This window comes from Ophidiomyces ophidiicola (assembly GCF_022830035.1).
Source record: "Ophidiomyces ophidiicola strain CBS 122913 chromosome Unknown scaffold_29, whole genome shotgun sequence".
Taxonomy (NCBI): domain Eukaryota; kingdom Fungi; phylum Ascomycota; class Eurotiomycetes; order Onygenales; family Onygenaceae; genus Ophidiomyces; species Ophidiomyces ophidiicola.
The window spans coordinates 178,335-199,545 of record NW_026054669.1 but is presented as its reverse complement, the minus strand read 5'-3'; the positions used below and the strand labels follow the sequence as shown (position 1 = coordinate 199,545).

General features: G+C 48.9%; 8 protein-coding genes across 8 annotated transcripts; 2 read left to right on the top strand and 6 right to left on the bottom strand.

The window, feature by feature from the left end:
- Window positions 1-569: 569 nt before the first annotated feature.
- RIM20 (pH-response regulator protein palA/rim20) lies at window positions 570-3,628 on the bottom strand (the record flags this gene model as incomplete). Its single annotated transcript, XM_049254614.1, has 6 exons — window positions 570-1,035; window positions 1,093-1,495; window positions 1,549-3,015; window positions 3,074-3,128; window positions 3,236-3,473; window positions 3,621-3,628. 6 exons carry the CDS (start codon window positions 3,626-3,628, stop codon window positions 570-572), a joined length of 2,637 nt encoding a protein of 878 aa, XP_049106439.1.
- Window positions 3,629-4,260: 632 nt separating this feature from the next.
- Window positions 4,261-5,587, bottom strand: LOZ57_005584 (uncharacterized protein; the record flags this gene model as incomplete). Its single annotated transcript, XM_049254613.1, has 6 exons — window positions 4,261-4,482; window positions 4,537-4,874; window positions 4,929-5,147; window positions 5,202-5,227; window positions 5,335-5,369; window positions 5,477-5,587. The coding sequence occupies 6 exons, from the start codon at window positions 5,585-5,587 to the stop codon at window positions 4,261-4,263; spliced, it is 951 nt and encodes a 316-aa protein (XP_049106438.1).
- Window positions 5,588-7,595: 2,008 nt separating this feature from the next.
- On the top strand, window positions 7,596-9,019 carry LOZ57_005583 (uncharacterized protein; the record flags this gene model as incomplete). The annotated part of the gene is made up of 2 exons (XM_049254612.1): window positions 7,596-8,089; window positions 8,137-9,019. The coding sequence occupies 2 exons, from the start codon at window positions 7,596-7,598 to the stop codon at window positions 9,017-9,019; spliced, it is 1,377 nt and encodes a 458-aa protein (XP_049106437.1).
- A 1,393-nt stretch (window positions 9,020-10,412) lies between these two features.
- LOZ57_005582 (uncharacterized protein) lies at window positions 10,413-11,705 on the bottom strand (the record flags this gene model as incomplete). Its single annotated transcript, XM_049254611.1, has 3 exons — window positions 10,413-10,465; window positions 10,527-11,172; window positions 11,223-11,705. The coding sequence occupies 3 exons, from the start codon at window positions 11,703-11,705 to the stop codon at window positions 10,413-10,415; spliced, it is 1,182 nt and encodes a 393-aa protein (XP_049106436.1).
- A 1,102-nt stretch (window positions 11,706-12,807) lies between these two features.
- LOZ57_005581 (uncharacterized protein) lies at window positions 12,808-13,642 on the bottom strand (the record flags this gene model as incomplete). Its single annotated transcript, XM_049254610.1, has 3 exons — window positions 12,808-12,917; window positions 12,998-13,472; window positions 13,535-13,642. 3 exons carry the CDS (start codon window positions 13,640-13,642, stop codon window positions 12,808-12,810), a joined length of 693 nt encoding a protein of 230 aa, XP_049106435.1.
- Window positions 13,643-13,830: 188 nt separating this feature from the next.
- NOP15 (nucleolar protein) lies at window positions 13,831-15,673 on the top strand (the record flags this gene model as incomplete). The annotated part of the gene is made up of 3 exons (XM_049254609.1): window positions 13,831-13,864; window positions 13,917-14,556; window positions 14,617-15,673. The coding sequence occupies 3 exons, from the start codon at window positions 13,831-13,833 to the stop codon at window positions 15,671-15,673; spliced, it is 1,731 nt and encodes a 576-aa protein (XP_049106434.1).
- A 234-nt stretch (window positions 15,674-15,907) lies between these two features.
- LOZ57_005579 (uncharacterized protein) lies at window positions 15,908-16,576 on the bottom strand (the record flags this gene model as incomplete). Its single annotated transcript, XM_049254608.1, has 1 exon — window positions 15,908-16,576. The coding sequence occupies one exon, from the start codon at window positions 16,574-16,576 to the stop codon at window positions 15,908-15,910; it is 669 nt and encodes a 222-aa protein (XP_049106433.1).
- Window positions 16,577-17,546: 970 nt separating this feature from the next.
- On the bottom strand, window positions 17,547-19,072 carry LOZ57_005578 (uncharacterized protein; the record flags this gene model as incomplete). Its single annotated transcript, XM_049254607.1, has 4 exons — window positions 17,547-18,161; window positions 18,216-18,503; window positions 18,558-18,868; window positions 18,943-19,072. The coding sequence occupies 4 exons, from the start codon at window positions 19,070-19,072 to the stop codon at window positions 17,547-17,549; spliced, it is 1,344 nt and encodes a 447-aa protein (XP_049106432.1).
- Between the last annotated feature and the right edge of the window lie 2,139 nt (window positions 19,073-21,211).

The window sequence follows — 21,211 nt, the reverse complement described above, 5'->3', positions numbered from 1 at the left end:
TCTCATTTCTTTTACATGAAAGGCAAGAAAGATTAAAAATGAATTTTATGAATCATGTCTCCTGTTCTAATTACCATTTATGGTAGATTCGCATTTGCTGCCTGAATCTGTTACTATGCTTCTTCCGTTGGGCGGTTTTTATTTGGTCTTTGGTTGGCCTTTTGCGGACTTTCTTTAGCTGGGCAGAATGGGAGACTTTGGGCCTGCTGACAGACACCCTTTTACAATGCTGGTATGCCGCCTTACTGTGTGCACATACATCTAGTCCACTCGGATCCACAGTACATACATCAAAATCAACTCTCGCATGTTTCTGTATTATAGTCCTGCTCCAGCTTTTTCCTATAGAGTAATAATTGATCTACACTTCCCTTCAAATTTCCCATTTTTCGCCTTATCATGTTCATGAATTACAATGGCGCGCATGGGGTGGCATTTCAAAATTCAAACCAGCTATACAGCCGGAATTTATATATATACGGAGTATACTCTCCTACCAGAGCCTAGTCTATAGAACAAACAGGAAAATATATCCAACCGTCTTGAAGCCGATATCCAAAACAAAACCCTCATGAAAACCTCAATCCATTGACAGGATCCCACTTTCCAGGTATAGGGCGCCGCTGCTCATCACTATCACCAGCAACACCGCCGCCGCCGCTGGCAGGCACACTAGGCGCCGGAAACCCAGCACCGGAGCTCCGCGCATCCACGCCGCCTTGCGGCGCTGACGCCCCGAACTTGATCCCCATTTCCGGAGCCCAGAGCCCCGACACCGCGCTCTGCGGTATGCTCGGAAACGCTCCTGGGCCCACCGCGGCCGCGGCGGGGGTGGCGGGGGTGGGCGCTGGGGTGAAGTTTGATAGAGGAGGTGCTTGGGCGGGGATGCGGGTTGGCTGCGGTGCGGTGAGTGGTGGAGGGGCGTTGTTGGTTGTATTCTGAGGCCGCGATAGGGGCGGGGCTTGAACGGGAGCTGGGTTTGGTGTGGGTGGTGAGATGTTGAGAGAGGCCATGGCCGCGGTGTTGGTGATGTCTCTGGATAATACGATGAGCAGCGTGATCAAGGGATGTTGGGAAATGTGTGTTACTTACGTCTCGAGCTGACCTGCTTCCATTCTTCTCTGCTGAACGAATTTCTTGCTCTCGTCCCTAAATCGAGTAACTATTTTAGCCAGGTCATTATAGAATTTCCTGCCGACTTCGATATTCGATATTATGTCTTTATATTTTAGATATCCATTCTCTAAATCTTGCAGCGCTTTCTCTCTATCTTTTGTTGACGAGTCGCCTTTTCTCGCTGTTATAAATGCTTTGTTCGATTCTCGAAGCTGATCTTCAAGTTGCGTCTGGCTTTTCTGCTCCTCAGTAAGCATGTCACGATCGCTGTCATATAGACGCAGTTGCTCTTCAAACAAATCCTCAAACTGGCCTGGCTCAATGACCTGCATTGGATACTCTCGCTCGAGGCGAGTAGTCTCCTTAACCAAGGCAGAATCTATTATGGTGGTCAGTTCAAATTCGGCGAATCGATACATTTAAAACGCTTACGGATTTTGTCAGCTTTCGCCTTCTCTCTTAAAGCTTCAATCTTGCGTTTGCGTCTACCCTCCAGCCTGGTCACTTCATTAAGAGTGCTTCTGAGCTGCCTCGACTCTCGTTCCACCTGTGGTGTTATCACAACTCTTTTGCTACTAGGAACATATGCTTCCAGGTCCCTGCTCGTCCCGGTTAAAACTCGCAAGACACGCTCAGACTCGCTGAGCTTTTTGAAAACCAGGGTGTCACTGTTATTCGCGGATGAGAGATAACCATCGATTTCGCGGATGTTCGTGTACAGCTTTACAGCGGCCTGCTCCGAGGGAAGCCTAGCCCAGCGATCTGTCCCATACTTCGATCGTGCTCTATCATCTTCTTCCTTTTCTGCCATCAATAGTTCAACTCCTTCAGCATATATAGCGTTGTCATTCGCTTTAAGCCTAGAAGTGTCGTCCAAAGAACGATGAAGACGGTGTAAACCATCTTGTTGTCGTATTTCTTCCGCATGCGATAAAAGCGCTGGAGGTAATCCTAGAGGCTTTTCAAGAGCCTGCAAAGACCCTGGGAGATTCAGCGACTGAAGCAGCTCTCGAAGCCTTAATGTCATTGACTCCAATTCTCCAATTGTCTGGTTAACAAGTTGATCTCGCCGGTCGGCATAGATACTGGCAGCGATATGTACTGCATATGGCACCAGTTTCGAGAATAGGGGTTTGCCTAGGGGAGCATCTTCACCAATCATAGACAGCGCGTTTGTGACTTCAACTGGTGCTTTTGAAGAAACCATCGGTGCTCTCTCAAGCAGTTTCAGCTCTGATTTCGGTGGCACGGGATTTAGATATATCATATCATTATCACGTTCCGCCCTTTTCAAGTCTTCACCCACCCGAGACTTTAACGTATTCAAATCCCCTAAAACAACCTTGTTGATCCATTTCGACTCTCTCAATGCTTCATTAACACAGACAAGGCTATCTCGCAATCGTGCGACTTCCTCTCCATATTTCCTCTTTTCCAAACAATCTAGCGACTGCCGATACTGTGCAGCTGCGGCAAAATGGTGATGCTTAGCAGTAATATGGTGAATCCATTCTGTGCTGATAGCATTCGACTTCACAGCGAAATCGCCCGCGTTGGCGTAGAAGTCTGATACTTTTGCAGCGAGTCGCGCTATAGAGGCATCTTTCAAACCATCTTTGACTGCCTTTTGCCAGAAGCATTCCTGCGCTTGTGCAAGCATTAATTCCTCTAGGCTCTGCAGAGTCATCTGGTCCATGTCTTCTGGCGGTGAGCCCCGGAGATCTGGGATAACATCCGTTCGTAAGTGTAAAAGAACCCCCGCGGCCTGGCAGAAATATTTGCATGCCGTCTTGAGATTGTTCGAATCGGAGGTGTTTAAAGAAATGGCAAGTTGGGAATACAGTGCGGCCAGGTTAAAGAGTACATTCGCTAGCTCGTATCGAATATTGTTTTGGGAAGCTATAAAATGCAATGGGGTGTTAGCCGTGAGTGTGTAAAGAGCATGGGTAAATCCAACCTGGCCTCAAAGTGTTGAATCCAAAGGCAGGGTACCACGAAAAGTCCGCGCCGACCTATTGACAGTCATAAGTTTGCATTAGTGCCTTTCCTCTCCCAAGACGATCCAAACATGATTCTTTCCAAGCTCTCCATAGCTATCTTACACACCAGATTCACTCACATCAATGGGGAACTTCCCCCCAATCCACTTCAACTGCGCCGCATATATAATCAGCCGACTTATACCGCTCACATGAGGCTCCTGGACATTTATAGCTTCACTGCGGAGCCGGTCGATGATGAGGAGGTCCTCCGAAAACATCTCAGGGTGCTGGTCATATTTGGAAGAAATGTACTGCCCCAGAGCCTTGGATAGGGAGACCGGATGGGACCGCCGGAATGGAATTTTGAGTATACTACTATAGTATTCATATCAGTAAAGAACTAGTAAGATGGTGTCATTGTATGAGCAGCTTTTTGTTAAGCTGTTCGCTTTGTAGGTAGAAAGGTGGTGCGCTTCGCGGGGCAAATGGTAAACTGAGGACCTCAAGAGAGAAGATACTTACGAAGTCATGGTTGTAGAAAAGAAAGAGTGTTCCTGAAGTGCAAGAAGATCGCGTATAAAGGCTATCCCAGCTCAATCGGCCCCTAAGAAGGCGTCAATGAACGTTGGGCACACAGATTCCTTAGATTTTTGAGGCTGCTAGCAATCACCACGACGACCAGACATCGTTGCCAAGACCACGCACATATGCTGGGAAATGACGTCTAAGCGGAGCTCTCTCAACGAGCTCCAGGCTGTGTGTATGAAATAAAAATGACACAGTAAAAATGGTAGTTATCTGAGGACAAGATGTCACATAACTACAGCACGGTGATGTGGGCATCCCAACAGTATCTCTTCGGCCTGGGGTCATCCTTGTCCCATCAAGCTACATACATACTCCAGGAATAGAAAGAGAATGTTTTCCATTAACAGATCCTTTATCATGGTATGACACTCGATCCAGTCGATCAAGCTACGCAGTTACATATGTTTTGAAAAAGTGACGCGTAGCTTGGAAGTCCAAAGCGCAGAAAAATAGCAAGTTAAAGCAGATGTGAAGAATGGGAATGTGAAATTGGATCAGGACAATCGCCACAATTACCAAGTGTGCACGACTAAAGGAATATGTCATGTTGTTAGAAAGAAATACCATCACCAGATTAAACCTTCTCGTCATATACGGGAAGGAGGTTGATTTTCATCTTGATATATTCGAAAGATGAGAGGAGGATCATGTTCTGGATCGACGTGCGAAATAGCAAGACAGTCATACCACGGTATGTAGATGACCTTGCAGCAGCAACCGTCGCTTCATTGGTCTCCTTAGACTTCCCGAGCAAGACACTTTGAGCACGAGTCTTCCGCGTATCAAGGCCGTAGGTCTATATTGATCGTCAGTATCCTGAGGTACAGAACTGCTAAAGGCATGGACGCACGCATATCCAAGGAACCACACCACAAAGCGCTCCAGCGGCCATTGAGGCACCGAACGGAGATCCTTTATCTCCTTGATAAGTAGAGATAAGTTGCTTCGTGGTTTCATATATTGCGAAGTAAATGCCAGTGCCGATGGTGTCGCGTAGTGCATGCAGACGAACTCCAGTGTAGAGACCGCCGATACCATGGCGAGATATAATCTGCTTGATGGCCTCGGTGGTAGTTAGACGTTTTACGTCCCGAAGAGAAGAGCTTTCAATGACTGTGCCAGAGGCTTGCGCCCGATTGGCCATAAGAACCGAAGTTTGAACTACATTTTTGGCAAGTTCGAAAGGGCCTATACTCCCGTGAGTAAGAGTAACCAGAAAGAGAATACGGGTATAGTACTTACAAGCTAGAGGGGCAGCTGCTAAGCCTGCGGCCATACCTCCGATCATGAAAGTAGCCAAAGTTGCAAAAGTCGGCAGGCTACCAGGAGTATTGTAGTAAATCAAAGGAGAAGTGCCAGTGGCGCTTTCGATTGCATCTGATACCATATATTTCACCTTTTGATATACGGTGAAATTGATAACTCGCACAATAGTGACACTTGCAAGCGGTGGCAACGCGCCTGTTACGAATTAGTACAAGAAGAGAAGTGTGAAACTGTTTTTATCGTTCTCACCAGCTGTATACCCGCGAAGGCCTTCGCTGCGCCACATATAACGAGCACAGTGTCCATAGCCACGAAAATCATGTCTTTGAGCCTCAGAGTCAACGAATGATAGAAAAGAGGGAGGGTGAAAATGTTGACTTACGTCTGCATACGAGTTTTGAGATTCTCCAGCGGTGTCTAGATTAGAAAGGCAGTTAGTATGTGCCAGAAAAATATACAAGTTTTTCCATGGATGCCAATGTCCTTCGACGATACCAGGGATGGAATTGACTATCTCAACCTACCGATATCAATGTCGCGAGGATAGTAGACGCGCCTGACGACACCTGCGTCCGGTACTCTTTGAGGAATCGATTCCTCTTGGACGTATCAGTCCACCACAGGGCGGTTGCCATTGATGATGCTGGTCTTGTAGTTTTGGTTGTGGTGATGGTTTTTGTTATGTGACCAGCATCATCCTGGGGGAAAGTCATTGGGGAGAAGGCTCTGTGTGTTCCTCTTTAGGGTATGGACTGCGGAATCCTATGGAACGCAAAGCGGTCTCTCGGCGTGAACACGAGTAGACCCCCCAGCGTTCCACAGTTGTCCATGGATTGAACAGAAAGGAACAGCCCTTAGGTAGATATGGGGATTCCAATGCACACTCTTGAACAAAAGAATGGCTAAGAACCCCAGAGGCTTGTGGCGGGCCTTCTCTGGGACCACCACCGTGGCTTTCTGATAGGGAAATTAAATCTCAGTGCACTGAAGGGCTTTTATGTCGTAAGCTTAGGGACTGGTAAGTCCTTCACCAACGACTTCTGTCTCCAACAGCCGCCCAAATGGTGTCTGGCAGAGGTAAAAGCTCACCAAAGAGCTCAATGCACAGGTAAGTCTCTATTGCAAAGGGTGGAACCCAGCTAAGTTGCAGCAGAAAGGACTTGTAGGTGAGGCCAGGAGCGCCTTTGGTCACAACGCCCTTTGTCTCTAACAAACAGTCCCTGGCTCTTGGTTTAGCGTAATAGTAAGTCAAGCAAGTGAGCACAAACAAAACAAAGACACAAATTAGCAGTCTGACCAGGAACTGCAAACTGCCACCAGTCTGCAGGTCAAGCCATGAGCAGTGAAGAGGGGAAAAGAGAGCAGGCGACGTTGTGAAGAACGCAAGCCAAAAGCTGTTGCGGACGTTTGGTGGTGGTGTGGATGGGCTGCAGCACGCTGATTGGCGGTGCCCGCCACGCCAGCACAGATGCGGCCTAGTGTGGGACGCCGGCCAGCCAGTGACGTCGTTGGGGATGCGCTGTTGAACTTGCTCTCGCAGGATGGGCGGCGGCATGTATACTCAGGCTAGCAGCGGAAGCTGTCCGCGAAGCCAATGGGCGTTGTCGTTGTTGTGGAGGGAAGCTCGCCTTGCGGGCCTGGCCTCTGTGCCCAGGATGCGCAGCTGGCTTTGTCGCACTTGCAGGCCATAGCCGTGACGGACTTGGTGAAACACGGTCAGCGGGCACTCCTACCACCTCTCTCTGATGCCTCCAGCGCACTGTGGCGGACTGGCTGCTGTGCAGCCACGGTTGACGCAGCGAAACACAACTGTCCAATGCAGCTAGCTGGCCGTCATCTAGTTAGACTACACAGGCCACAGAGGTGCGGGACAGGGTTGGGCCACCCAGGCATTGAGGAGTACTCTACCCTAGGATGTGGCCGTGTGCCCTTTGCCTGTTTTGGGTGACAGCTCATGGCCCGCAGGAGGACCGAGCGCCTCGAAGTGCGGAGTAATGGGATATCGATGAACTGCCGGTCGGGCTGGATGGCAATCCCTTGCTCTCCCCTCTTGCCTATCATGACAGAGGGGTGAATACGAACCTGGTTGACGTGACGCTCAGGGGTAAGTCGCTACCTTTGTCTGATTGACTGTTCCTCTCTCTCCTCGTGGAAACTGTGGCCTGTCGTTTGGAGCATTCGGGATCCCCTCAGAGCACGACGCTCAGAACCTAACCTTATTAATATTTCTGAACTGCCAGAGTCATGCTAGTCTCCTATCACTGTCTCCCTAGCATTATCGGCATCCAACAGTGGACTGCATTTCCTATCTGCCTAGGCAATATTCCTATGGTGTTTGACATGTTTGGTTGCACGGGTGGTTGTTCGCCGAACCTCGGAACCTCGGATCCCCGCAAATGCTTATTTTAGGGCCTGAGATATTAAAAGCCAGAACGGCCAAAATAGAGGCATAAATACTACCGGAGCTCAACGCTCGACTGCATTCAAATATTTCAAACGATCGCCCGTTCTATTTCTAAGTTTAAGAGCTATTGAGTAAGGAAATTGTGATGGGTGTGCTCGGCTAGAGGAGTAGAAACTTGCTGATGCAGTTCTTTGATAGATAACTACCTCACCGAGAAGCTCAATTCACCTCTCCTCACAATGGGCAAAAGAACAGCTTCTCCTGCCTATGTCCTGGGCGTGGGCATGACAAAGTTCATCAAACCTCGAGGAAAGGTAGACTACACGGAACTGGGCTTCGAAGCTGGTGTTAAGGCCATGCTGGACGCTCACATCACATACGACGACGTCGATCAAGGAGTTGCTTGCTACTGCTACGGCGACAGCACATGTGGCCAGCGCGTCTTCTACCAGTTTGGTTTGACGAAGATTCCCATCTACAATGTCAACAACAATTGCTCCACCGGCTCGACGGGTTTGGCGATGGCGAGAACATTCGTGTCGCATGGCGCAGCGGACTGTGTCCTGGTGGTGGGCTTTGAGAAGATGAACCCTGGAAGCTTGCAGGCTCATTTCCAAGATCGCGCCAATCCTACAGAACAGTTTGGTACCATGATGGCTGCTACAAGAGGCATCACCAATGCGCCGGGCGCCGCTCAGATGTTTGGTAATGCAGGCAGAGAGTACATGGAAAAGTATAGCCTCCTTTATTTTGTTTTAATACACTTCTAATTCCCCATAGGTATGGCGCTAAGGCAGAGGACTTCGCGGAAATCGGCCGTATTAATCATGAACACTCGAAGCGCAACCCCTACTCTCAATTCACCGATGAATATACCCTAGAACAGATTTCGAAGGCCCCTATGATTCACTACCCCCTGACGAAACTCCAATGCTGCCCTACCTCCGACGGTGGCGCCGCTGCTGTGATCGTCTCTCAGGCTTTCCTCGACGCTCGCCCGCACCTTAAAGACCAGGCTATCCTTATTTCTGGCCAATGCCTTGCTACTGACACTCCTTCAGTCTACAACCGAAGTTCAATTAGCTTGATGGGATTCGAAATGGGACGATATGCTTGCCAAACCGCCTGCAAAGAAGCCGGCGTTAATGTCAAAGATATCAAGATCTGTGAGCTTCACGACTGCTTCTCCGCCAACGAAATGATTACCATCGACGCCTTAGAACTCTCTGAGCCAGGTAAGGCGCATGAGATGGTTCGCCGCGGCGATATTACATACGGCGGCAAGATGGTGATTAATCCCTCTGGCGGCTTGATTTCCAAGGGCCATCCATTGGGTGCTACGGGTATCGCCCAGTGTTCTGAGCTCGTCTGGCACCTTCGTGGCTGGGCCAATAACCGCTTGGTCAAGGGTACCGATTCTGCTCTCCAGCATAACCTCGGGTTAGGTGGAGCTGTGGTCGTCACCGTTTATCAGCGTGCAGACAAAAAGGCAGCAACGCCAGTGTCAAACGAGGAAGTAGGAAAGCGGAATGGTCTTGGGTATAACCCTGCTGTAGAAGCTAAGGGGTTCACCCAGGAGCAGATGAACAGTGTGTTGAGCAAGGAGAATAGAAGCGATTGGGCCATGTCAGACACATCGGAAAGGGTATTGGCTCGATTTTAGGCTCTTCTAAGACTATATTGTAATTTCTAGGATCGGTTTTGCTATAATATCGTCGCGTCGCAATGCTATATAGTTATTTCTAAGTCCAGTACTCCGCACCCACAGGTTTGATCAGCGCTAGTCCTAAGCAGGCTAGACCATTGATGCAGACTTTTCTCCCAACTTGATTATTTCTTTCCTTCTTTTTTCTTTTTATCGATTAAAAACATATATCTAGGTCTCAAATACCCTTGTTTGGTATATTCTTGCCGTTACCTTAACAAATTATGTCGGAGACCAAGAACAAACAAAAACAATGCCCGTTCTAATCCCAGCCTTCCCTCCACATTGTGGACAAATATGGCGATTGATGGGTTCGCTTTTGGGCATATATATTTTTTTCGAAGATGAAGCAAAACGATTTGTACTCGCATACTATCGATAGGATAGCCACTCGCATATCGGATCCGCTTGTCTTGCGACGACGACGACGCGAGGCAATGACGATAATGAAATGAGGGGATACACTCATGAAGCACAGGATTCTTCAAAAAAGAGAACCGTTTCGGACATCCCACTCAAGAAACTCGGCAATACAATACGTACTATTAAATCATTTCACCACTAACCAAATTTATCTAGTAATAAGGTTGAGAACACCTGCCACAGCCTCAAACCCCCTTCCTTGTCACGGCATCATCGAAGTCTCGTTCGTCCTTTTCTCCCGTGACTTATCGAGGTCAAAAGTATGCCAACATTAATAGATATAAATGAGTTTTTCTCAAAATTCCAAAGTCTCCCTCATCTTGTTTCTGCATGCTTTCTTCAATGAGGCACCGCGTTCAACAGTGTGAGATACATTCCATGAGCACGATTACTTGGCGAGCCGCGTGGATAGGATAATACACGGCGGCTGCAATTGGCGTTTGATATCTTCCGTTATCACAGAGTAAAGACCCTGCATTGAAAGGCCCCATACGTATGCAACGGCAATTGCATCGTGCCGCGTGAAACACAATTCCTCAATGCAAATGTTCGTAGGAATACTTTTCTATTGATTTTTTTTTGTTTGAGTAAATTAATGCTGTAAGAGTATTGAATTGGAGAAAAAAGAATGGTAAATTTTTATTTCCATCCGTCAATGATATTACAAGAAAAAAAACCCTTTAACAGCTAAGAAAAATGAGGTGGCACAAATGAAAACGGGGAATGTTCAACATTCAAGTGGAATGCGTGACGGAATATACATAAAATTTGTGTGGGAAGAAGAAGGGGGGGGCACAGGGGGTATTTCGACTCAAATTCTAAGAACATTTGACCCTGGAAAAATTGCGACAGAAAGCTCACATCCCATTAAAAAATAGTTTTAGGAAACGAGCCTTTTCGTCATAGCATCAAAGGAAAAAGCTTCAGGTCAATTCCAGAAAGGAACGGCACGCTTCTGGGGGGGAGACATGGGGATAGCGCCTGTAGTAGAGTCTGTTAGTATCCATGCTAGTTTCCTGTCAGGTATGGACGTAGAACTTACCTCCAAAGCCACCGGAGCTTCCGACGCCTGTTCCTGGAGGGAATTCCGAGGCACCGCAGAGACAAGAGCAAGAGCAAGTGCCGTCGCCCATGTTGCCATTTCCAGGAACGACTTGCCCTTGGTTGCCACCAACAGGAGGAGCAGGGGGAGGAATGACCGGAGGAGGGTTTTCAGCGATTCCGGTGCCAACAGGAGGGATTTCGGCTGCTGGTGGTGGCAGTGGTGGTGCCTCGACTGGTGGAGAAGGAGGAGGAGGGGGTGGTGGTGGTGGTGGTGGAGCTCCACCAGCGCCTCCCTGGTCGAGTGCCAGCGCCTTTTGTTTGAATGCTTCATGAGACTTCTCGGGGGTAGGGTTCAAACTGAACACCATCCCCTTCGTGCAGTGGGGTCGCTGGCGACAGTACATCCAAATTGGGTCCGTGGTGGTAACCTGGAACATCATTGACGGAGGCGGGTTGACTGTGTTGTTTGCATTGGGCATAAAGCCAGAATCCACACCACCTTCCATGCGGGTGCAGGGGTTATCAAACGTGGACTGGGTGACTGTGTGATTCTGTGACTGGAAGTTGAATTGGACCATATCGCCAATCTGAGGGTTCAAGACTTCGGGTACGAAAACAAGTCCCGCATCTCCTCCAACCGTGACCTAGATGGCGTTAGATACATCAAACTGAAAGGCTGAAATGGAGTACTGACCTGATGCACTGTCCCTTGCTTCATGGGGGGTTTGTTCCACTGTTGTGGAACAGCACCACCACCAAGATTAGTCGTAATGATGGTCACAGTCACCCCACCACCTAAATGGCCTTTTCCAATTCCCTTGCCGATCCCCTTGCCGATTCCATTCCCACCTCCGATGATTGTTTTGCCGTGTCCAATTCCGCCGGCCATTCCACCACCAATGGAGCCGCCGATAGCACCGCCAACGGAACCGCCGACAGCACCACTAGCCCCCCCTTGGGATTGGCCTCCGCCGCCCATCTGAACACTACCACCACTCATTTGGTCTTGGCCACCCATCTGGGAGTCGCCGCCAATTTGGCCGGTTCCCGGCCCGGGAAGCGCAAATGGAAGTGAGTTTTCACCGCCTACTGCGCCTGTTGGCGCCGCCCCCCCGTCCTGGGGGCTCGCGATGACGGTCGCCGCAAGAAGCGAGAAGAGAGGAAGCAGTCGAGTCATTGTTGTGTAGTTGCGTAAAACGTTGAAGTACCGGAGAAGAAAGAAAATAGTTCTTAAGACAATGTAACCCCGAGAGTGGAATAATCGAAGTCACTTAAGAGGAATATAGAATGAGATCCTGCTCAGGTCATTAAATACTGTGCCAGCCGTATTAGAACGAAAGAGATCCAGCCCGCAACAAAAGAATGTAAGTGACAGAAAAGGAGGGCGAAGCACCGCTGGACATAAAACTTCTCCTTGGTGGGACGAAGAAGAAAAGAAGAGCAGGACGGACAGAGACATCTCAGGGGAATCGCTCTTGTTAAATGGGGCATTAAATTAGCAGCTTTCCTAATTCTCGACACTGGAACACATCCTGTCTTAGGCTGAGGACTAAACATATTCCTTTCTGACAGCCGGAATGGCGCTTTCTGGCAAAAATTCCGTTCTTGGTTGAAGTGCTAACCATGGGAGTGCAGCTGTCTGGGCATTGACTTCGGGAGCTCTGACAGTGGTGAGGGTCGGGATGTGTCGCGACAGTCTCACCCTACCCCAACCCCGTGTTTCGGACCACAAGCGCGCGCTGTGGCTGGCCGGCGACCCTCTAGTTTGCCCAGAAAATCCAAAAAATTCGGGGAATTTGCCAGTGAACTGTCGTGTTTGATGATAATTACATGTTCACGCTATTGAACGCTTCCTGCCGCTGATTCTTCGGGGCTTAGAATAAAGTACAAAATAAATTGCCAGCGACGAGTCGAGAGTCAGCGAGGTCTCCCAGCCGCCGAATTTCCGGTCGCCAAAACTACTGAAAGCATGAAAGGTGTTTTCCCATCGTTTTGTGTCATCCAAAAGTAGATGGGCCCCCAGGCCCACGCCAGTATTCCCCGAGATTCCTTTGGCGCATGGGATTTCCCGAAGTGAAACCCAAAGCCACGATTCTGGGTCAGAGGGTCCCGTTTTGGTAATTCAGCAAGTTCCGAATAAGCAGTCGGTTCTCTTTTCGGAATGTTGCCTTCTAACTTGGCACAGATAGCGTCTCAGGTGCTCGACGGTGGCCACAACCTACTAACCTCAGCATCAAAAAACTTTCCGTCAAGTTCCAAAAATGGCCAAAGTGGCTTGCTTAATCTTGCTGAGGCGTGCGTGCGCGTCTTTGCCCTTCGTAGAGTCCTGTGTAATATCCAGCAAAGTACCAAGCCGTCATCAAGTTCTTCAAACCTTCATCTTCTTGGCCTATCAATGGAAATTGTTGGTCAGTACGCAGTATGCTGGGCTAGAAGCTGTCAATTCTGGACGGGCTAAAAAAGACATACCGTTTAAGCCATCAGCCGTGCCCAATACCTCGCGCGGAATTCTGGTGAATAGGCTGGGCATCTGGCTAGGTTCAGTCTGCTCGGTGCCTTCTTGGGCCCTTTCTTTACGTAGCCGCTTTGGCATAGGTTCCTGCTGTGGGCCACCGTGAGCAAATGCTATTTTTACATGCATCAAGCAAAATATTGAATGCGCGACAGGCGGAAAACAGCCAGAAAAGGGCGTGAAATGTTCCAACATATGACAGCCACGAACCTGTATAGTGGGCGGCGGCTCCTCGTCTTCTCGCATGGATTCAAGACTCTGGCCATCAAGTGCTACCTCCTGAGAGTGATGTGCATTCACTCCACCGTTTTGGGTAGTCGCGGCGGGGCCAGCCCCCGTCGCCCCTTCGGCAGCCTTTTCAGCCTCGTTAGCTTCATGATCCCGTAAAGCATCCTCCAAGCTCTCCCCTTTAGCTTGGATGCCACGGTAGAGCTGATGAAACGCGGCCTGTCAGAGGTTGCAAGCCACGCTGTGACAGAAAGTGGTTAGCTTACCTTGTATTCCTCGGCCGCCGCCTCCCAAGACTCTATTAGTGCAGAATCGTCCCAGATCTCCTCGTGGGTCAATGGCCGATTCTTGCTGCCTCTCTTTCGTTTTCCCATCTTCTGTCAATGCCGTCTCGTTTTAGCCAAGGGCGAGATGTCAACATGAGGCCGCCATGTTTGCTCTGTTTGTCTGGAGCTCCTGACAAGGCTTGGCGCGATCCAAAAAAATCGAAAATTGAAGGCAGAGAAAATCCAAACATCGCGTGTATAGCCAGCCGCCACAGTCTGGGCGCGTGTTCGAGCCAATGGCTACAGAAAAGAAAGAGAAGAAGCGGAAAGGTAATGCTCCTTCTCATGCACTCTATGCTGCCTAGCTAACGCGCTTCTTTAGCCGCTGCAAGCTCCGGCGCAGTCGACCTTGATACCCCCTCCAAGAAGTCCAAGAAATCGTCCGTGAAGCCTGTCAAAGCTGCGACAGAGTCAAGAACCAGAGTTCCAAAAAGTGGCAAAGCTTCAGACGACGTCAATGGGTCAGTCTCAAAGTCCCTCAAGGTAGACAGCACTCCCACCAGGGATATCAAGCCACGAAAACGGGCAGCCGATTTCCTCAGTGATGATGAGGCGGATGCTACAAAGTTATCTAAAAAAGGCACAAAAAGCTCCAAAAAAGTCACTGACGAAATTGTGAAGCCTGTTAAAAAGAAGGCTAAGGAAGAGTCTGCATCTACATCTCTAGTAACCAGCAAAAAACCATCATCAAAAGACAAAAAAGTGAAGGAATCCAAAGAACTAGCAAAGGCAGTAGTCGAAACTTCCCCCGAAGAAGATGAACAAGAAGACGAAGGTGATGATGCTGAATTCCTCCGAGGTTTCGAGAGTAGTGGAGAGGAGGATGCTTCTGGAGATGAAGGATTCGCCCATGGTCAGGAAGTCCCGCAGATTCCAGACTCAAAGCAAGTCAAGAGGAAAATACGCAGTATGAAGAAGCATCATCCTGATGAAAAGGATGAACCCGGCGTTGTGTATCTAGGGTAAGCTTTTCCTACGTCGTTCCACCAAAACCACCACTATGTCTAACTGTCGAGATGCAGGCGAATCCCTCATGGATTCTACGAACATGAAATGCGTGCCTACTTCTCGCAATTTGGCGATATCACCCGTTTGAGGATGGCGCGCAACCGCACCACCGGTCGCTCTAAACACTACGCATTTATCGAATTCTCCTCTGTGGCTGTTGCCAAGATTGTGGCAGACACTATGCACAACTATTTGATGTTTGGACACATTTTGAAATGTGAATATAGGCCCCAGGATTCAGTTCATCCGGAAATCTGGAAGGGGGCAAATAGAAGATTCAAAAAGGTTCCCTGGAACCAAATTGAAAAGCAGCAGTTGGATGCTGGGAAGACTCGGGAACAATGGGCAAAGAAAATCGGGAAAGAAGAGTCTAAAAGAGCTGCGAAGGCTGAAAAGATGAAGGCTTTGGGGTACGAAATGGACCTCCCAAAGCTAACAAGTGTGGATGTTGTTCCTGTTCAAAAGACCCTGGCCGAGGCTGAAGAACCGGCCATCCAGAACATCGCCGATGAAACTCCGAAAGCACTTGAAGCTCCGCCAAAGAAAGGAAAGGAAGAAGTTCCTATTAAGGAAAAGTCTAAGTCATCAGGCAAAAAAGCAAAAAAGACCAAGGACTCCGCGGAATCAAGTACAAAGACCCTAGCCAAGGCTGAGGAGCCAGCCATCCAGAACATCGCCGATGAAACTCCAAAAGCACTTGAAGTTCCGCCAGAGAACGGAGAAAAGGAAGTTTATGTCAAGGAAAAGCCTAAGTCATCAAGCAAGAAAGGGAAAAAAACCAAGGACGCCGCGGAATCAAGCGCAAAGACCGCTGACGTCCCAAAGGAGGAAAACGCAGCCTTGGAGAAACCGGCAAAGTTGAAAAAGGGCGATTCTGATAAGAAGTCTGCAACGAGTAAAGAGGGGAAAGTAGAGAAGAAATCCAAGGCCAAAACTCCAGCAACCGTAAAGGATGATTCTGCAGCTCCTTCTAAAGAACCTAAGGCAAAGGAATCGAAAGAAAAGGAGCCAAAAAGGAAGGTGAATAAAGGGGAATCCGGAGAAAAGAAGAAAAAGAAGGCCAAGGCATAAATGATGTGATACCTGCTTGTTTGATACTGTTTACATTAACGCGTTCGAGTACAACCTCAGATCAAATTGAATATCAAACCAATGGCAGAAAAAACATGTATGCACTTCGGTTCAGATTGCCTTCCTTCATTTCATGTAGCCACCCACCCTAGACCTCACTCAGGCTTCATGCGCGATGACCTTGAACAAGCTGCCATTTGAGAACCTTTTGCATAACACCCGGTGGAAACGCCCTCAAAATGGAGACACAGACTTCCCGTAGATTTTCTCCGCGACCATTCGCAACTTCATCGGCATAAGACTGTCGCCATACTTTTCTTGGATATCAGGCTTCTCCACCGCGTATCCGATAAAATGATTGCCTTCCGGGTTTTTAGCCAGACGCTCACACGCCTTGCGGGTATTGGGGCTCCACCAGGACGGCAGGACACCGCATCTCATCTTGCCGTTCAGATTCCACTCCCCATTCCCGCTCCCTGCAAGCTTCGCCTCATCGCGTCCCGTCAATCTCTCCGCCCGCGCTAGGAATATACGGAAATCTCTCACTGGGTCGCCCCCAGCGTACAGACCATGTGGATCCGCGAGGAATTTGTAATCGTCTTCAACGCGTAGCCGGTACATATCGATAAGGTACCTGTACACCTCATCTCTTGACTTGAGGGTTTCCAGAAACTGGTTGTTTTTGATGGCCGCGAATGTGCATGGATTGCCCTTGTGTTGTTTCCAATGTGCTTTTTGACAGTCAATGTTGCAGTAGCGTGATTCACGGCAGCGCGCGCACATTTTGAGGCTTTCACCGGGTGGCGGAGAGTTGTTGCAAGAAGCACAGGTGGTGTCGTTGTGTGCTGCCATCAGAGCAAGCAGTCTATTCATTCCAGCATGAGGATCGGGACGGGCTGCCATATCGCTTGGGTTTATTTGTGTGGTTTGTAAAGAGGATATGCATGTACACAAATGGTATGCTATGTGCTGTGGACAGCCAACACCTATATCTGTGTGGTGTGTCAGAAAAGAAGAAAAGGAGCAACTAGGAGGGTTGATTGCGCACGTGAGATATTTTTATGTGTGCAGACTGACAGGCGACTGCCATGCACTGAAGGGATCAAACACTCAAAAGTGCATGTTGTGAGCAGAGTGTCAGTCAGGAAGCTCAAATGGTACTCACTATGAACCCGTTCTCAATCTAGTCGCCCAGTCTGCGTTATCACGAGCTATTTAGATACATGCTTGGTATGAGGGAGTAATTACAGATATTCGGTGTATGAAATTCTCAGCTGCGACTTGCAGGCTTCAATCATGTTTGACAAGCATTGTAGACAACAATATCACAGGAAGCCGGACGCCTTAATAACTTGGGTATAAATAGCACTGAAGAGAAAACTGAATTGGCATTGATCTCGTCGCCCGGGTGAACTCCGTGGTGCTATTAAAGATCAGTAGGAGAAGTGTAAGAACAGCCCAGGATTATTAAATTTTTTTTTATCAAACTGCACCACAGAAAAGCAAAGATGGGAAAACAAAATCAAATCAACAGGTACATTGGTCATATCGTCCGTCAACAACCTTACGTAGGCGTTCGTCTTTTGTGAATCGAGCCCGAAAAGAAATGAATGATGCCATATTACTTAGTTGTACAGGGTTTGAATTGAAAGAGACTCGGGGAACGTTCAGAAATGCACCCGCCCAGCCGAAAAATGAACGTAAAGGCAGAGAACCGTTAATTCATCTTTCTAATAAAAACGCAACGGTACGGGTATAAGTAGACGAGAAAGAAGCCGTAGAGTCCACATGGCCGAAGCCAAATGTGCTCAAAAGGGCGAAGTTCGAAATAAAGAAGGATATTTTTAGGGGAATCAGGATCGGGGTATATTTCTTAAGAAGGCTTGTCGCATCCAATCCGGCCGAGCAGAGCTTTTCGGTCATGTTGATCGCTAAGGCTGACGCGGCCGCGGGCTGTTCTAAATCTCACTGGGTGGTGATTTGGAGCAGTGCCATTGGCTATTACAGATTTGGCCCAGCCAGCTTCAGGGGAATTGTAGAAATCTCCGCTATTCGTAGCAATATGAGGTTCTTCGGGGGCATCTTCGCCTTCATCGTCACTACGAGTATCCTCTGCAGACGAGCCTGTTCGAAGAACGTTGACCGCAACACGAAGAATCATACCGAACCATATTAGAGAGAGGACTTGAAGGAATAAAAGGAGGGAAAGGAATGCCCATTTTATGCGGAAGCTCATGCATATAGGTCCTTCAATGTCCATGTACGGATAGATAAGTGACGTCCAGGAATCATGGTTGACACCAACAAGCCTCTGGCCATTGGCACCTGAGTAACAGCCATAAGGTATGGCATCGGTGATATTTTGATAAATGGACCACCATAACATCATATAAATCACGTGGCGGGCGATGAACCAAGTGGCCAGGAATACGCCAAACGCAACGGTGCAAAGACGCTCGTATCCTAGGTATTTCAACATTTTGGCAGACTAGTTCACAATTAGTTCCAATTAGTCAGAAAAACTAGGCAAGGAGTGCCTTACGGGCAATAGGAAGTCTACAATGTCCATGATGCAAAGCACAAGATTGGCGACGTTGTAGAAACTGTAGACATATGCAGATCCGAGAAGGGTGCTCGTGACAATGTGGTGTGTCAACATCTGATAGTGGTCTTTTCTCCTTTCTTCAATATTGATGACGAATATTTGCTGCAACCAAAACGACAATTGCAACAAGCAGTACAATTTGAAATAGCCTGGGATCTCCCTCGACGGCCAATCAGTCCAGATTTCGCGGAAATTCATGAAATACTTCGAATAAACCCAGATATACTACGCGAAGGCATGTCAGTATCCCTCTTGGAAAGAGTGAAGAGGTAGACTAACCAGTCCATACGACCAGAACACGACATAATAGACGAGCAACCAGCCTTGCTCTGCAAATCTCAGCGAATTCTTGGACTTTAAGCCGAGTTGCAAAGCAATTGGCCGGAGGACCCAGTCAATTGCAATTGCCCTGACCGCAGTGAATGCGATCATGGAACTGAGTATAAAATACACATCGTCCATGCCCTGGACATATGTTCCCTTGGCGGGCAGATAGTGCGGGAGGGACAACAAAGGCGCAGTGTACGGCTTCAGGGAGGGGTAGAGGTTATGCACCGCGAAGATCATCGTCAGGACGGTAAGAGATATCCCTGCGGTATGACTATGCATTAGTGTACTGCTGATCGAGTGCCAGGAAAAAAACTCCCACGGTAGGAGGGCATACCTATCTGGTTGCTAAAGAGCCATTCTCGAAGACTGGCATCTTTGCCCGCGGGTCTCCTTCCTTCCAGCGGCGAGACGCATGCTTCAACTTCTGTAACAGAATTGGATTTGCTACGCGCCGGCTTCGCCATTACGATTCTGGATCAATGGCGGCCCCAGGCACCACGTAGTCCTCGGGCGAAGAGGAAGTCCGTGGTTTGCGTTTGGTCAACGTCCAACAGAGCAAATCAGAATGAGGGCTTGACAGTTCACGGCGTCGCGTGCGGAACGGCAAAGGAGACACAGGAGACAGAATGCAAAGACAAAGCCTGGTCTGATCGAGGCGTTGATGTGTTCGAGGGGCTTGCAGAACGGCAAAGCAGGGAGCAGCAGCGACGGCGAGAAGATGCGGATTGCAGGAGAAGCCAAACGGAAACAAAAAGAAAGACAGGCGTGATGCCGAGCACAAAGTCACACGCGCAGCTGGTGAATAATAGGATTGTGCACAATGCTGCCGGCGGCGACGGATTTCGCGACGGCTCAACAATCCACAGGTTGACAAAATGGTACTTCCAAGCCGAGACTCTGGCCGTGCCCTTTGCGCACTGCAGGTACCGGGTACTTCTGCACAGCGGCGGGCAGTGCACTAGGGGGTGGTACCAGGTACCTAGATTAAGGGATGGCGGCGCGATCGGCCACCAAACCAGTCTCACCATCTCACCGCTTCCGACTAGCTCTCCAATAAACAGCACGCAATTTCTCACGCCGCCCGCCTGCCCCATGTTCTCCTCCACGCGCTGCCTGGCCTGCTGCCTACAGATATCTTCTGGCCGCCATGCCAGCCATACGCATGCAATCCTCGCTGCCACTGCCGCTGGCGCACGCCCTCTCGCTCGCTTGCTGTGAAACGTACCCTCGCCACTCCAGGACACACAGAACCATTAACCGGCCCCCGTTTCCACCTCCACCACACCCCAAAAGCCACCTCCGCACTCGATCCAGCAGCAGCCGATACCATAGGCTACCAAAACCGTTATTTGAGGGAGGCTGTGATACCCGCTCGGCCTCGGGTCTGCCGATCTCGCCGGTGCGCCATAGTTAAGTACCGCTCGATTCGTACCACTCCGACGGCCGTTCGCCAATCGCCATTGGATGTTGTTGACCTCAGTGCAAGTTTTGGTAGACAATACCTGGTATCGCTCGCTTATCGAATCTAGCAGTCCCGTGGTTAGAAGCAAGCTCCCTTTGGAAGCGCATGAGTCAAATCTATAGCTGAATAGATTGCATCATGTCGCCCAAAGACTTCGGACGTAAATCGCCTGTCGAAGTCTACGGGTAAGTTTAAAACGGTGTCTATACAGCAGCTGACCTCTTTTGGTTGGTTGCTGATTAGAAATATGCTTATAATTAAACACCGTTTCCCGCCGTTTCGGCTGGCGCGTGCCTCTTTACCAAAACATTATTGCGGATGGGAGCTATAGGTCAATGACGAGTATTATGTATGTGGTTGTGCCGTGTCGTTGTGGAACGCCGAGGGTTCTAGCAGACGTCTTGTACAGAACACAGAGCGACCCAGCCATCTGGCGACAGGCCAGTTGCAGCCAGCATCAATCTCGAACTATCGTCTATGAGAGTGGACTCCTTATCATAACGAATGGAAACTCCAGCATTCTTCCTATTAAGTTTGCCTCTTTTTTTTGGGTACCACTACGTTGGAACACTTAGGCCTGAGAAATATGCGATGGCCTGTGCTTTCCTGCAATATTTTTTCCGCGACAAATACCCTACAACGAACACCAAGCCGATGACATTATGGACAGTTTTGATATACTGGCAGGTTCAAGTAGAGACTCTACTGCAGCACATGGTTGTCAAAACGATTGGCCATACCCGTCCTAATTCAAGAAACACATCGGGGGACAATGAGCAGCATGTCATCACAAGAGACGTTCGCCAACACCCACAACCCAGTGGTTGCTACTTATGTTCACTGATGTGGCTTGTTCCACTTCAAGTTCTGATTGTTTGTTTGTTACAGCTCATGCAGCTTGCTAAGCTTTTGAACTTATGGTATTATTGCATATTACTTGGTAAGTTTGAGGCCCACTGGTTCATGAAGCTTATGAGATGAGCAATGCCTGATCGATCAACGCCTTTGCTTATCACCACACCCACCACTATTGGCTTATGAATATGAGAATACAAGATTTCGTCATGAGACTTGTAAATTTAAAATCAATCCAAAGTGGCCGCTAGAACTCCACTTGACCCAATGCATGACCGTTTACTTC